The sequence below is a fragment of the Cynocephalus volans genome, chromosome 4 (assembly GCF_027409185.1).
Source record: "Cynocephalus volans isolate mCynVol1 chromosome 4, mCynVol1.pri, whole genome shotgun sequence".
In the NCBI taxonomy this organism is placed as follows: Eukaryota; Metazoa; Chordata; class Mammalia; order Dermoptera; family Cynocephalidae; genus Cynocephalus; species Cynocephalus volans.
In genome coordinates this window covers 168,001,847-168,015,955 of record NC_084463.1, presented here as the reverse complement: position 1 = coordinate 168,015,955, position 14,109 = coordinate 168,001,847, and the positions used below count along the sequence as shown (strand labels likewise).

Sequence of the window (14,109 nt, the reverse complement as noted above, 5' to 3'; positions counted from 1 at the left end):
TTGAAAATAATTGTAATACCGTTTACAATAGCATCAAAAATATGAAATATGTAGGGAAAAATCCGACAAAAGATGTGAAAGACTAGTACGCCGAAATCCACAAAACGCCGCAGAGAGAAATTACAGACCTAATTAAACGGCGTGACAGGCCTTGTTCGTGGGTCGGGAGACTCGACATTGCTAAGAGGTAAATTTTCCCTGAACTCATCTATGTTCAATTCGATCTCAGCCAAAAGCCCTGCAGGCTTTTATTTAAAAAAAATTTTTATTGTAGAAATTGGAAAGTAGCTTCTAAATTCAGATGGACGTGCAGAGGACGTAGACTCGCCAAGCAAGCCGGAGAGAGAACGTGAGGCAGAGCTGAGCACTGACCTGGCCGGTGCGAAGATTTATCACAAAGCTGCGGCAGTCGGGGCAGTGTGGTGTTAGCATAAAGACGGACAAACAGGTCAATGGGACAGAAAACAGAGGCCCGAAATAAATCCACGCGTGTGTGAGCCATTAATCTCAGCAGAGGAGCACGGGCACCGCAGCGAAGAGAGGGCGGCCCTGCCAACGGGCCGTGCCAAGAACTGCGAAGCCAACGCCGCAGGCGGGCTGTGAGCCGCGCCCCACCCCACGCCCAGAAACTGAGTCAGAGCAGAACTCGTAAAACTGAAAACCATAAAATCTCTGGAAGAAAATGCAGGGCAGAATATCTGTGACACTAGGTTAGGCAACTATTTCTTACATATAATACGAAAGGCACAATCCAGAAAAGAGTAAACGGGCAAATGAGGCCTCGGGAGAATCAAACTCTTCTTCTCATGTCAAAAGACACTGCGAAGAGAATGAAAAGACGCGCCGTGACCTGGGGGGACAGTGTTCCCAAAGGACGTCTCTGCTAAAGAGCTCGTGTCCAGAATATGTAAATCACTGTTACAGCTCAATAACAAAACCCACCCAAGTAACCCAACAAATCGCAGGCGGGAGATCTGAGTAGACACTTCATCAAAGAAGACACGTGATGGCAGGTAGGCACATAGAAACAAACACTCTGCTCTGTACCAGTCAGCTGCCAAAAGAAAAAAATTCTCAGCATCACTCATCATTAGGGACATGCAACTTAAAGCCATCGTGAGAGACACCACACTCTTATCGGGATGGCTGAACTGACCAGGACCAACACACCGAGTGCTGGGAGCAGCTGGGCTCTCGCACACCGCTCGCGGGAGGGCAAAACGTACAACCACATTGCAAAACAGTCTTGTGGTTTCTTAAAAAGTTGAACATACACTTACCAATACTCTGCCGCTGGGTATTTACCCAGGAGAAAAGACAGCACATGTCCACACAAAGACTTGTACACAAATGTTCCTCACGGTTTTACTGGCAATAGCTTCAAACTGGAAACGACAGAAATGTTATCAGCAGGTGAGGGGCTGAACACACTGTGACATGTCCCCAGAAAGGAGTGGACTCTCGACACGTGCAACAATGCGGGTGAATCTCAATATGATTATGCTGAGTGAAGGAATCCGAACCAGAAAAGAATAAATACTGTGTGGACCTATTTAATAAAGTCCTAGAAAATGCAAACTAACCTATAGTGACAGAGAACAGGTCTGTGGTGACCTCCCAAGTGGGGAAGGGCAGGGGAGCGGTTCCAGCAGGGCGGGAGTTGGGTGATGGATGTGGATATGGTCACCACCCTGACCGTGACAGTGGTCACACAGGTGTCCATGTCAAAGCTGACCAGATCCCACACTTAGACACGTACGGTCTGTTACGGATCATTTACACCTCAGTAAAGCTGTTTTAAAATAGTTTGGATGGGAGCTTCTAGACAATACTATCCTGCACTTTCCTGACCAGTAAGTCATAAGTGTTTTTCTTATTGCTAAATAAAATCGTAGTCATAATTTATAGTGGCTGCATGATATTCTAGAATTTTTGGCTCTTAGAAATTAATCATAAAAATATATTAGAGACAAAACTATAGCTACGATAAAAAAGACCAGTGGTTACTAGGGATTTGGGGGAAGGGTTGAATAGTTGAGGCACAGGTCCTACTCTAGGGTGCTGAAACTATTCTGAATGATACCATAATGGTGGACACTTGACACTGTATATTTGTCAAACACCAGGAAACTGTATAGCACAAAGAGTGAACCTTAATGTAGGCAAAATTGAAAAATATTTAGGAGGAGGCTGGGGGATCCCAGGATGGAGTGCAGAATGTGATGCAACAACCCAATTACATGACAAATGCATGAAATGAACTCGCTGAAGGGGGTCAGGGGAAATTGAAGGCTCTTCCAGTGGGGCACCTCAGCAAGGGGGAAAGGGACACAAGCTTCCTCCTTTGGGGCTGTGACACCAACCAGGAATCTCTAATTTCTCTGTTATTCATGACCAGGGTTTCTCCAAAAAGCAAGAGTCTCCCCTTTGCAAAAAAGTGGGGGACAGCATGGGTTGGGGCTGGGAGGACTCCCTGTGGCCACCTCATAGCTCTGCCATTCTCTGGCTGGACAAGCTCAAGGAGCTCTTTCACCCCCTGAGTCTTGGTTTCCTTGTCTGTAGAATGGAGTAATGTGAGTGCCGGCCTCCCAGGGCTGTGCAGGGCTTTAGTGAAGTGGGACTACTGAGCACTTGGCCTGTGCCTGCACATGAGGAGCCCTCGTGAAAGGAGGAGCTCTGCAGAGCTGCTACAGAAGGCCCACCCCACTACCCCAGAGATTTCATTTGTTCATCCATCCATCCACCATCCACCCATCCATCCACAATCCACCCACCCATCTACCCATCATCCATCCATCCACCCATCCACCATCCACCCACCCATCCACTCATCCATCCATCCACCCATCCACCCACTCATCCATCCATCCACCCATCCATCCATCCATCCACCCGTCCATCCATCCATCCACCCGTCCACTCATCCATCCGTCCATCCATCCATCCATCTGTCCATTCATCCATCCATCCATCCATCCATCCACCCATCATCCACCCATCCATCCACAATCCACCCACCCATCCACCCATCATCCATCCATCCATCCATCCATCCACCCTCCCACCCACCCATCCATCGACACACCCACCCACCCATCCATCCACACACCCACCCACCCATCCACCCATCATCCATCCATTCATCCACCCATCCATCCATCAATCCATCCATCCACCCCTCATCCACCCGTACACTCAACCACCCATCCATCCCCCCCCCACCCATTCATCCACACACCCATCCACACATTCATCCATCCAGCCATCCGCTCATCCACCCATCCAGAAGCAAAGTTTTCAATTGCATTTACTGTGACGGTGGACCATGGAAGAGCCCTCATAAGCTTCTGTCCTCAGAGCACTCAAAGCAGAAAGGCAGCAATGGTCACACAGTGTGGTCAGGGTGGGGAGGACAGTCATCAGGGTAAAGGTGTGACATGTGGACCAGGTCTTGAGAGGACAAGGGTAACTGCCTGAGGGTGGCTAAATCCTGAGGTGCAGTGACCCACCTGATGGTGGAAAGGGCTGCCCTTTCCCCACAAGGAGGCCTGTCCAATGCTCACCTGCTCATCGGAGCCCTGGCTTGGTCAAGGAGCCCAACCTGCCAACTCAGCCTCTCCTGACCCTCTTGCCCGAGAACAGACACCTCTGTGTGTTTACTTGCCCTTTGCATAAGACAGTGAGGCCGACATGCTGCTTTTAACCCCACGTTGGATAGGGGAGGTAGTGTGGGTCAGATGTGCACACCCCCAGGCTGTTCTGAACCTCTGAAGGCTGAGGAAGTGGACATGCTTGTGATGTCTGAGTTTGCCCTTCCGATGTCTTGAGGGAGGACATGGGGGTGGAGGTGGCTGGTGTCTTGAGTCCTCAGATGCTTGCCCACCAGGGATGAGGTCTGGGCTTTGCCACTCTGTCCCTGTGGGTGGCTGAGACTGGGATCTCCCTTGGGTGTCCAGAAGGGTGGGAACTGTGGCTTCTCTGGGCCCACCCTCCATCTGCCCTCTAAGGTGAGGCCAGAGCCGTGGCACTAGGGTTGGGCCATCAGCCTGTGCTGCCCCACTTAAGTCCAGCAGCGGGTGGGGCTGGGTGGCCTGGTGCTGGCGGGTCTTGGCTGGGCAGGATGGCGATGGTCAACAGCATGGCACTGAGCCAGGCTCACCCCCTGCTCCCTGGGAGACACTGCCTTAGACGCTCAGTGACTCAGTTTCTCCTTCCGTAACATGGGTTAATCATTGGACTGACCCCATGGAGTTATGAGGGGATGGCCCGAGATGATATATGTGACCGACAGGGAGTAAGGATGGAAGCGTCATTTTAGTAAATGTCAGCGTGGGCTGCATTTGGGTCAAAACAGGGCAGGGAAAGGAGGGCTCAGGGGGCGGGACATCCCAAAGCTGCAGCGCAGGCAGGAAAAATGCTCTCCACAAGCCCTGTGGGAGGGATCCGGGCCATGCCGGGTACGTCAGTCAGAGTTCCCCCGAGACACAGAACCAGTAGGGTGTGGCCGTGTGTGTGTGTGCATGGGGGGGACAGGGTGGGGTGCTATCTTAAGGGATTGCTGTTGTGATTGTGGGGCTGCAAGTCTGGAATCTTCAGGGCGGGCTGGAGACCCCAGGGAGTTGACGCTGCCGCTGGAGCCCAAAGGCCACCTGGGTGCAGAATCCCCTTTCTTTGGGGGGCCTCAGTCTTTGCTGCTTTTAAGGCCTTCGACTGATAGAGCGAAGCCCACCCGCAGTATGGGGGTCATCTGCTCAGCCAAAGTGACACATAAAAGTAACCATCACACAAGGCGACTGAGAAGGGGTGGGGGCTGGGGTGCACCTGCTGTCTCCAGCAGGGCGCGGCCCTTCCTCTCGCCCCCCTGCTCCCGCTCCTCCTCTCCCTTTCCCTCCTCCTCCTGTGGCTCTAGTCCCTCCGCACCATCACTGCCCCTCTGCCCCGTCCCCGGCTTCCTGATGAGTCAGGGTTTGTGGACACACAGTGGTGGGACAGTCATTCTGGGCGTCTGCGTGACGTCTTTGCTGGCTCCTCCCTGTGGTCATGACCGCAGATTCCGTGCAGTCGCTGGCAACAGCATGGGGGTAATTACTGCTGGGTGTGGGGCCTGGCCGGGGAGGCCGGGCGCCTCGGACCCCATCAGCCTGGGGGCTTGTGCTCCACGAGGCCCAGCCGCGTCCCCCTGTGGCTGGGTGGGGTGGCCATTCCCCTCTCCTCGGTGTCACAGAAAAGTGGTACCGACAGCATGTCGGAAGCCCCTACTGTCTCCCTCCACCAGGGCGGTGGTGGGGGTCCCCCTGTGCTTGTCAAGGGCAGAGAATTGAGCTCTGAGGCTGGTGACAGCTGCCTGCCCCCCAGCTGCACAGAGGAGAGCGGCGAGCCAGGCAGACAGAGCCGTCATCCTGCGTCTGTCGTGTTATGTCTGGATAAAGCCAAGTGTCTAAGTGCACCGCGGCGTCTGCAGCCTGATTTGGGCATTTCCAAGTTTATTGTTGTCCTGTAGTGGAGCACTGGCCCCTTACCCTGAGCTCCTTCCCGCACCCACCTGGTCCCCGTCACCTGCCAGGGGCACCGTGATGACTGTGCTTGGCAGCTGAGAAGCTGGCAGTGAAGCCTGGCCAGGGATCTGATGGTGGACTGGGCCTGGGATGTGGTTTGAGACACTCTCACTTTGGGGGCGGTGGGGGTGACTCCAGTCACCCCGGGCTGTCGGAGCCATCACTGCCGTCTTCCCCAACCAGCTCCTTTCCCTCCATTAGGGAGTGAGGTTTGGATCTTGGTGTCTGCCGCATGCACAGCTGCCTGCTGTCACAGCTCACACAAGGTCCCCACCTGAGACCCTTGATGGGTTGAGAAGGGGTCGCCACCACTTCTCCATCCAGAGGGAACATAGGGTGGACCCTCTCAGACCCAGGAGGACCCACCTCCTCCATCCTGGGAGGACCCACTTTTCAGACCTCAGGGCAGGAGTGGCTGTGCTGGTCATTCTGTGTCTAGTCAGGATTCCTCTGACCCCCACCAGGGCGGAAGGGGCCCGGCGTGGAAAATCACTTCCTCCCAGGGGCGCAGGTGCTAGGCCCCGTCTTTGGGTTTCCCCGGGGCTCGGTGCCAACGTGTGAAGCCCACACAGGGAAGTGGCACAATGGCCCTGCTGTGGCCTAGCCGGCTCTGGTTTCCTAATCCCTGCTCCTGCTGGCTCAGGCCACACACTCAGCGTCCCCATGTGCCCAAGTCCTTACAGGTAGGACAGCACCTGGGCCTGAGGCTGGTGGGCGCAGCAGGATGGGATGACGGGCCTCCTCCCAGGCTCCGGGTTCCTGTTCATTCGCATCCCTGACGTCCTAGCAGTGCAGAGACCCCTTTCTGGCCCCTGGTCTGTCCCTGTGGCATGGAGGTCCTGTCTGCAGGGCCCGGAGGCCTGAGTGGCAGGTGACATCAGCACACAGGGCTTGGACGCAGCTGTTGCGGGAGGCCGGCGAGGCTCCCCACACAGGCTTCCGGCCCAAGCGAGGGCTTCAGCCCCAGCAGGGGTCACCACCTCTGTGTGGGGGCCTGATCAGGGCAGTGGGGTGGTTGGGGGAAGGAGCTCAGTGCCCCCTGGCCCAGAGTCTCCTTAACTGTTGGGAAGAATCCCACCCCCCGGCCCCTGGAACTCAGGGACCAGGCTGGGGTTCAAGCCTTCCCCACAGTCTGCCCTCTGGCCAATGTCAGAAACTAAATTCCAGATCTGTCTCTGTTTTCAGGAAGAGGAAAACGTAGAGGGAGGACCCGCAGGCCTCAGTTTACCCACCAGTGACAGGTCGTGCCTGCGCGTGCCCTCCTGGGCTGGCCACAAAGACTGGCATGCCTGGTGGGGTCGTGTTTGGTTGATTCAAGTTTGAATGTCATACTACGATTCCCCAAGGGTTTTCCAGACAATCGGTGGGACAGCGGCCAGTCCCAGAACTGGCGGGGGGGGGTCTGAGATGCATCAGAGGCCGCAGCTCTCTCTGGGGCAGGACCCTCCTTTGTCCATTGACTAGTGTGGCCCGGGAGAGCCTGTGCTCCCCCGAGCAGCAGTGGGAACCTGCAGGAGCAGGGCCCGGGTGCGGGGACGTCCTCCCCACCTCTGCCTGGCTCTGTGTCCGGGACCGGCCCCATTCCCCTCAGGGACGCCCACTCTGGGCCGGGAGCCAGTTCCCCCTGTGCCGCAGAGGACCTGATCCCGTAAAGCATCCCCTGGCTGGGCTGGGTGCTCCCCAAGTTCCAATTACATGTAATTCCAGAGACCGGCTCAGCTTGGGAAAAGGAGGAGATTGCAGGGTAAATGGAGCTGAGGGCCTCGGACAGAGCGAGAGCCCCACATCCAGATGGGGCGGGGCCCCTGGACCCCACGGGAGCCCACGTCCCCCTGCCCTCGGGGAGGCTGCTTGCTGTGGTCAGGTACAGGTGACCGCTGAGTCCTGGATCTCTCCCCCCACTCCAGAGCTTGGGCCCCCGCTGGGGGAGGGTTTGGTTCCCCTAGGGTGACATGGGCCTGAGCAGGCCTGTGGGGCCTGTGGGGCCTCAGTCCGTGCTGCTCAGTGAGGGGCAGTGTCCCCAGGATGGGAGAGAGAAGCGAATATTGGGCAGGGGCCCCCGCGCAGAAGCACCTTGTTTGACCTGGGCTGTGCTGGGGGATAGACTGGGGTCTGGGAGGCCGTGGCGGACCATGGAGCCTGCCAGGACATGCTTCCGGCACAACCCTCCCCCCGCCCCGGGCCTGGTCCCACCGGCAGCTGGGAGGGACAGGGTTCAGCTTGGGCGTGTGTTGGCATTGGGGCAATCGGGGCTGCTGCATCCTGAGGAAGGCTAAGTTTACCCAGGGAGCCATAAAAGATAAACCTCATAAAAGATAAGCTCATGGGAGCCCCCACAGCTGTTTTCTTGATAATCTGGCAAATGCCCCACCCACCCCTCGCCCCTCCCCTGCCCTCCCGCCCTCCCACTGGGGCATAAAAGGCCCGGACCCCTGCCCGGGTTGCTCCTCCACACCGCCCTCCTGAGCCACCATGGGGCTGCCACTGGCCCGCCTGGCAGCTGTCTGCCTGGCCCTGTCCTTGGCCAGGGGCTCAGAGCTCCAGAGAGGTGAGAGGCTGGGCCAGGGGGCAAGGGGACCAGGCAAGAAGGTCCTGTGGTGGTGGCAGGAAGGCTGGGGCAGCCCAGAGCTGGCGCGTCGTACCCAGGAGTAGGAGGTGGTTCTCCTCTGCCTAGCCTTTGGGGTGGTCCGAGATGCCCCAGGACAGCCTGGACAGCTGCAGCCAAGGCTTCCTTGCAGGGGTCTTCCTTCCCTGCTGACTTCCAGGGGTTAGGAAAGAAGGACGGGGTCTTGGGTTTCCCCCATCCCCCTGAGGTTGGCTGCCCGGCCAGAGTGTGGGTCCAGGGGTGGTGCCAGGCGGAAACAGCAGCCCGGGCAGCCACACCTGAGCCGTGGGTGTGGGGAGGAAGGGAAGGCTGGAGGAGCCATGCTGGGGGAGGTCCCAGGGCCCCAAGCACCACCAGGAGGCCTAGGGATCAGGGACCCTCTGAGTGTTGAGGCCGAGATGGCTCCTCCTGGAGCGTGGGGTGCTTGTCCACCTAGTGCAGGGTCACTTTGGCCAGAAAAGTCCACGAATGTACCGCGGGGAAACCCCCATCCCATCAGCTGGATGCAAAGCCGTAGTGGGGTCACATCCTGGTGCAGGAGACCCTGGTGTCCCTGTGGATGGACAAGGTGTGGGCAGCCTCGGAGGGGCCCAGCCTAGTCCTCCTGCTGGGTGAGGGGCGCTGGGGGGCCTGGGAAGGCATCGAGTGGAGGGAGTACAGCAGGGAGCAGTGGGGGGCACTGGGCCAGGTGGACCTGGCGACCGGGGTGCCCAAAAGCCCCTCTGCCCCGGCTCCCTGCTCAGCAAATGGCTGCACTCCACACTAGGACAGGGGTGGGAGGACGTAGCAGCTGGAGGCCCCGGGGGCAAGATGAGCAAGGCCCAGCAGGCCCCTCCTGCAGGGAGGGACCTGCCCCAGCTGATGGCCCTGCTTCAGGACCCTGACAGGCTCTAAGCTGCTTCCGGGAGCTCCTGGAGGGGTTTCAGTGGGCAGCTTTGGGGGCTGGGGGCGGGAGCGGCCCTCCCCGGGCCTGGGCTGCTCACCTCTTGTCCCCTGCTTCTTCAGAAGGCAGGACCCAAAACCACGGCCACAACGTCTGCAGCACCTGGGGCGACTTTCACTACAAGACTTTCGACGGGGACATCTTCCGCTTTCCCGGCCTCTGCGACTACAACTTCGCCTCCGACTGCCGAGACTCCTACAAAGAGTTCGCCGTGCACCTGAAGCGGGGCCTGGACAGTGGCGGGGGCCTCCCCCAGGTCGAGTCCGTCCTGCTGACCGTCGGAGACGACACCATCTACCTCACCGGCCAGCTGGTGGTGGTGAACGGGGCCATGTGAGTGGGGCTGGGCACTGTCTCCTCCCACAGTCCCTAGTAATGGGGGTAGGGCCTGATGGCTCCTGAGAGCCAGCCGTCCCTGGGCAGCCCCCGCGAGACCCCCTGTGCCCCAGCACACCGCTAAGGAGAGGCTTGAGGTCTGAGTCTGGGTCGCTGGTTCATTCAGCAGACACTGGTGCGCCCCCATCAGAAGCCCCCCTCGAGAGGCCAGGGCTTTTATTTATCCTCTGCGTCCCCTACAGCCCCTCCCCTCGGAGCCCACCGGGCTCGGGACAGCTCTGGTCCCGGTCCTGGTGGCCGTCTGTCTTGAGGTCTTGTGTGCTGTTCCCCAGGCTAGAGTTACAGGGCAGGGTGAGGGAGAGGCTGTGGGGGCCCCTTCCCCGCACCCACCTATTGTTCCCGTATTGTCCCGGGAACAATGAAGCTCTCTTAAGCGCATTCCTGTCCAGCGGCTTCCCCGCCTGCGGGACGTGCCCTTTCGCGGCTCCAGGACTCTATTTCCCGCACTATTTTCCTTGCCCTGTCGGCCTCAGTCTCCTGGGGGGACAGGAGTGAGGTGGAGGGCTCTTGGGGGTGGAGGCACCGAGGTTGGGGTGACTGGCACTGGCAGGAGTTGGGGTGGGGTCCCTGACAGCAGCAGGGACGGCCCCAGGGGGATGGGGTGGGCAGGGGCTGGAGAAGCCCCAACCCAGGCAGACACCTTGTGGGAGGGGACATCCCTCTGAGGACAGGGACAGGAAGGGGTTTGGGCAGCCCAGACCTCCTTCCTCCCCTAGATTCTGGGAGGGGTCCCTGCCCAGGACACCCCCGAGGAGGGGGGTGTAGGGAAGGGCCTGGCTGTGCCCAGGGGAAGCCTGGCCAGCCATGGCGGACGGTGGCTCTGTGGCCACTGCTCACATCTCTCCTCCAAGTTCATGACTTCCAGGCAGGAGTTGGTCTTGGCAGGACTGGGCTGGGGGCCATCCCCCCACACATGATGCACACAGCTGCAGCCCCCTGTGGGCAGCAGGACCCCAGGGAGGATGAGCGCTGGCGGGCCCTGGGCGGTGGGCTGGCACGACTCCTGGTGTCCCCTCGCAGGGTCAGCACCCCGCACTACAGCTCCGGGCTGCTCATTGAGAAGAACGAGGCCTACACCAAGGTCTACTCCCGCAGCGGCATCACCCTGATGTGGAACCGGGAGGACTCACTCATGGTGGGCGCCAGCGACACGGGCGCCTGGGGTGCGGGGCCGCCGTGAGGGAGGACTGGGAGGACTGCGGTCCGACCCCTCACCCAAGAGGGCAGGTGGAGGGGCGGCGGGTGGGGAGAGTGCGGAGCAGCGGAAGCCTGCCCGGCCCTAGGAAGGGCCCACAGGGCCTCGGGGGCAGTGGACTGGCCCTCACCCTTTCCCACAAGCACATGCTGCTTCTCAGTGGCCTGCAGTGACAGGACACCCCCTGGCCACTGACCCCTGCCCTCCTGCCCCACCTGCTATCCTTCAAACAAGAGTCCGGTGGAGGAGTGGCTCCCTTGACTGCCTGGGACCCTGTGGTGCCCAGTGGCCCACAGACCAGCTCACCTGCCCCCTTTCCCGGATAGCTGGAGCTGGACAGTAAGTTCCAGAACCACACCTGCGGCCTCTGTGGGGACTACAACGGCCTGCAGACCTACTCGGAATTCCTCTCTGAAGGTGAGGGGGGCTGAGGACTTGGCTAGTGGGGGGCAGGGTGGGGCAGGGCTCCCAGGCTCCCAGGAGGGCCCCGTTCCCTGACGGGCCCTGCTCCCCCAGGCATACTCTTCAGTCCCATCGAGTTTGGGAACATGCAGAAGATCAGCAAGCCTGAGGTGGAGTGTGAGGACCCAGAGGAGGTGACGGGGACGTCCTCCGAGTCCTGCTCTGAGCACGTGAGTCGCCAGGCTGGGGCTCCCAGCCGCTCCCAGGGTGAGGGCCCTCCAGGAGCAGAGTGGCTTCTCCCCCAGGGCTCTCGGGGACCCCGGCACCCGCCGACCTCTGCTGGGGACCCGTGCGGGTGGGAAGAGGGGTGTGACGGCCGGTCCCCGGCGTCCTTCCCACCAGCGCGACGACTGCGAGAGTCTGCTGACCGCCGAGGCCTTCGAGCCGTGCCAGGCGCTGCTGCCGCTGGAGCCCTACGTGCTCGCCTGCATGCAGGACCGCTGCCAGTGCGCGGGGAACCGCTCCTGCGTCTGCAGCACGCTCGCCGAGTTCTCCCGCCAGTGCTCGCACGCCGGCGGCCAGCCCGGCACCTGGAGGACCGACACGCTCTGCCGTAAGGGCCGGGGGACCACGGGGGGCGCTCGGGGCGGCGCACGTGGAGCCGGCTCACGGGGCTGCCTTTGCCATTCCAGCCAAGAGCTGCCCCGGGAACATGATTTACCTGGAGAGCGGCTCGCCCTGCATGGACACCTGCTCTCACCTGGAGGTCAGCAGCCTGTGCGAGGAGCACCGCATGGACGGCTGTTTCTGCCCGGAAGGTGCGAGCTCGGGGGTGCTGCAGGGCAGGACAAGGGGGTGCTGCCCTGATGCAGCCCACCCTGGCTCGTGCGCTGGATAAGCGGCCTTGTGCCTTGGGCCTCGGGTTCTCACCCGCATCGAGGGAAGAGCTTTGCTGGATGTGGGGATAGTGATGGTACAGGACGTACCCCCCAGTCCCACCCTGACATCAGGGGCAGGTCTGGGCAGAAGGGACATAAATGCCAAAGACCCTCCCACATGGTGGCTTCGGGGAGGCTCTGAGAAGGGGATACATGGACGGAACTCCTCCTGCTCCGCCCCCAGCCCTGAGCCTGTAGGCCCCTGGAAGGCGCTGGACTCTGAGGGGCAGGAAGGTGGCCTGGAGGCCCACCCCCCATGGGCAGACCCCTGACCCAGAGATTAGGTGGGGATCACGGGTGTTGGCCCAAAGACCGGTGGTGCCTGTTGGTGGGAGGCCTGAAGGGCAGCTGCACTGTGGGGACTCTGGCACTTTCCAAGGCCTGCCTATGGTAACGTCATGTCCCTGGCTGTCCCAGACACTGTATATGATGACGTTGCGGGCAGCGGCTGCATCCCTGTGAGCCAGTGTCACTGTAAGCTGCATGGACGCCTGCACGCACCAGGCCAGGAGGTTACCAACGACTGCGAGCACTGGTGAGTCTTGGGCCCTGGGCTTGGGGGCTGGGGCAGGCTGGGTGGCAGCTGAGCCCTAACCCTGTGCCCCGCTGCCCGGCAGTGTCTGCAACGCCGGCCGCTGGGTGTGCACAGACCTGCCATGCCCCGGGACCTGCGCCCTGGAAGGTGGCTCGCACATCACCACCTTTGATGGGAAAAAGTTCACCTTCCATGGGGACTGCTACTATGTCCTGAGCAAGGTAGGCAGGCCCAAGGCCTGGGGTGGGGTGGAGCTGGGGGCTTGGCACCCAGACTGCCTGGGTCCCGGGGTGGGCAGGTGAATGGTCCCTGGAGAAGTGCCCATGGGCTGAGAAGGGGGTTGCCGCTCTCAGGCCGAATGACAGGCGGGCTTTCCCTTCCGAGCCACCGCCGGGCTCCTGGGGTGCTTCCTGCCCCTGGCCACCAGTCGCTACAACGTGCCTTCCCACACAGGGCGACCACAACGACTCCTACGCCCTCCTGGGCGAGCTGGCCCCCTGCGGCTCCACGGACAAGCAGACCTGCCTGAAGACGGTGGTGCTGCTGGCCGACAAGAGGAAGAACGTAGGTGCCCGCCCTCCCATCCCAGCACACCCAGCGTCCTCGAGGCCCTTCTCAGCCCCATGTACCCTTGACCTTCCTGCAGGTGGTGGTCTTCAAGACTGACGGCAGCGTGATGCTGAATGAACTGCAGGTCAACCTGCCCCACGTGACTGGTGAGTCCTGGTCCAGGATGGGGCCTTGGAACCACTTCCAACTCAGCTGGGCCCGCCGTGATCCACGGCCAGCTGCTCTGGGCCCAGGAGGTTGGTCATGGGGAGCGGGTACCCCTGTGGCATCTGGCGGACTCTACATCCTTGGGCCTCTGCTGAGGGGGGACAGTGGGAGGCTGTTGCTCTCCTGCTGAAGGCATCCTGGGCGAGGCAGGGTGTGGGGAGCCCCGCTGCCTCACTGTGCTCCCTGCCTTGCAGCGAGCTTCTCCATCTTGCAACCTTCCTCCTACCACATCATCGTGAACACGGCCTATGGCTTGCGGCTGCAGGTGCAGCTGGTCCCTGTCATGCAGCTCTTTGCCACGCTGGAGCAGGACGCCCAGGGGCAGGTGCAGGGTGAGTGGCCCCACTCAGCTCGCCCTTGCCAAGGCCCCATTTGGGGCCTACCCCCTGCCAGCCTCGGCCCCTCCCCAACCCTGTCCTGGCCCCCCAGGCCTCTGCGGGAACTTCAATGGCTTGGAAAGCGATGACTTCAAGACAGCCAGCGGGCTGGTGGAGGCCACAGGAGCCAGCTTTGCCAACACCTGGAAGGCCCAGTCGAGCTGCCAGGACAAGCTGGACTGGCTGGATGACCCCTGCTCCCTCAACATCGAGAGTGGTGAGGCTCGGGCGCCACTGGATGCTGCTACCTGCAGCCTGACTGGGAGAGCTGACCCCCGGCCAGCGTGGCCTTTCGGGTCAGGGGGGTTCTGGTGGCACGTGGTGTGTGAGAGGTGGGTGGAGGTAAGAGGGCCCTCCACGCTGGACACCAGCCTGTCTGCCTACTG

At 60.5% G+C, this 14,109-nt stretch overlaps 1 protein-coding gene across 1 annotated transcript in view; it reads left to right on the top strand.

Annotated features, from left to right (window-relative positions):
- The first annotated feature begins 8,027 nt into the window (after positions 1-8,027).
- MUC2 (mucin 2, oligomeric mucus/gel-forming) overlaps positions 8,028-14,109 on the top strand; it is a 34,765-nt gene continuing 28,683 nt past the window's right edge. The window contains exons 1-13 of the mRNA XM_063095205.1: positions 8,028-8,103; positions 9,166-9,436; positions 10,520-10,634; positions 11,021-11,111; positions 11,211-11,326; positions 11,499-11,709; positions 11,789-11,914; positions 12,452-12,569; positions 12,652-12,790; positions 13,023-13,133; positions 13,216-13,285; positions 13,541-13,678; positions 13,776-13,940. Of these exons, the coding sequence (XP_062951275.1) occupies positions 8,028-8,103; positions 9,166-9,436; positions 10,520-10,634; positions 11,021-11,111; positions 11,211-11,326; positions 11,499-11,709; positions 11,789-11,914; positions 12,452-12,569; positions 12,652-12,790; positions 13,023-13,133; positions 13,216-13,285; positions 13,541-13,678; positions 13,776-13,940 (1,747 nt within the window). The remainder of the gene's footprint in view (positions 8,104-9,165; positions 9,437-10,519; positions 10,635-11,020; positions 11,112-11,210; positions 11,327-11,498; positions 11,710-11,788; positions 11,915-12,451; positions 12,570-12,651; positions 12,791-13,022; positions 13,134-13,215; positions 13,286-13,540; positions 13,679-13,775; positions 13,941-14,109) is intronic.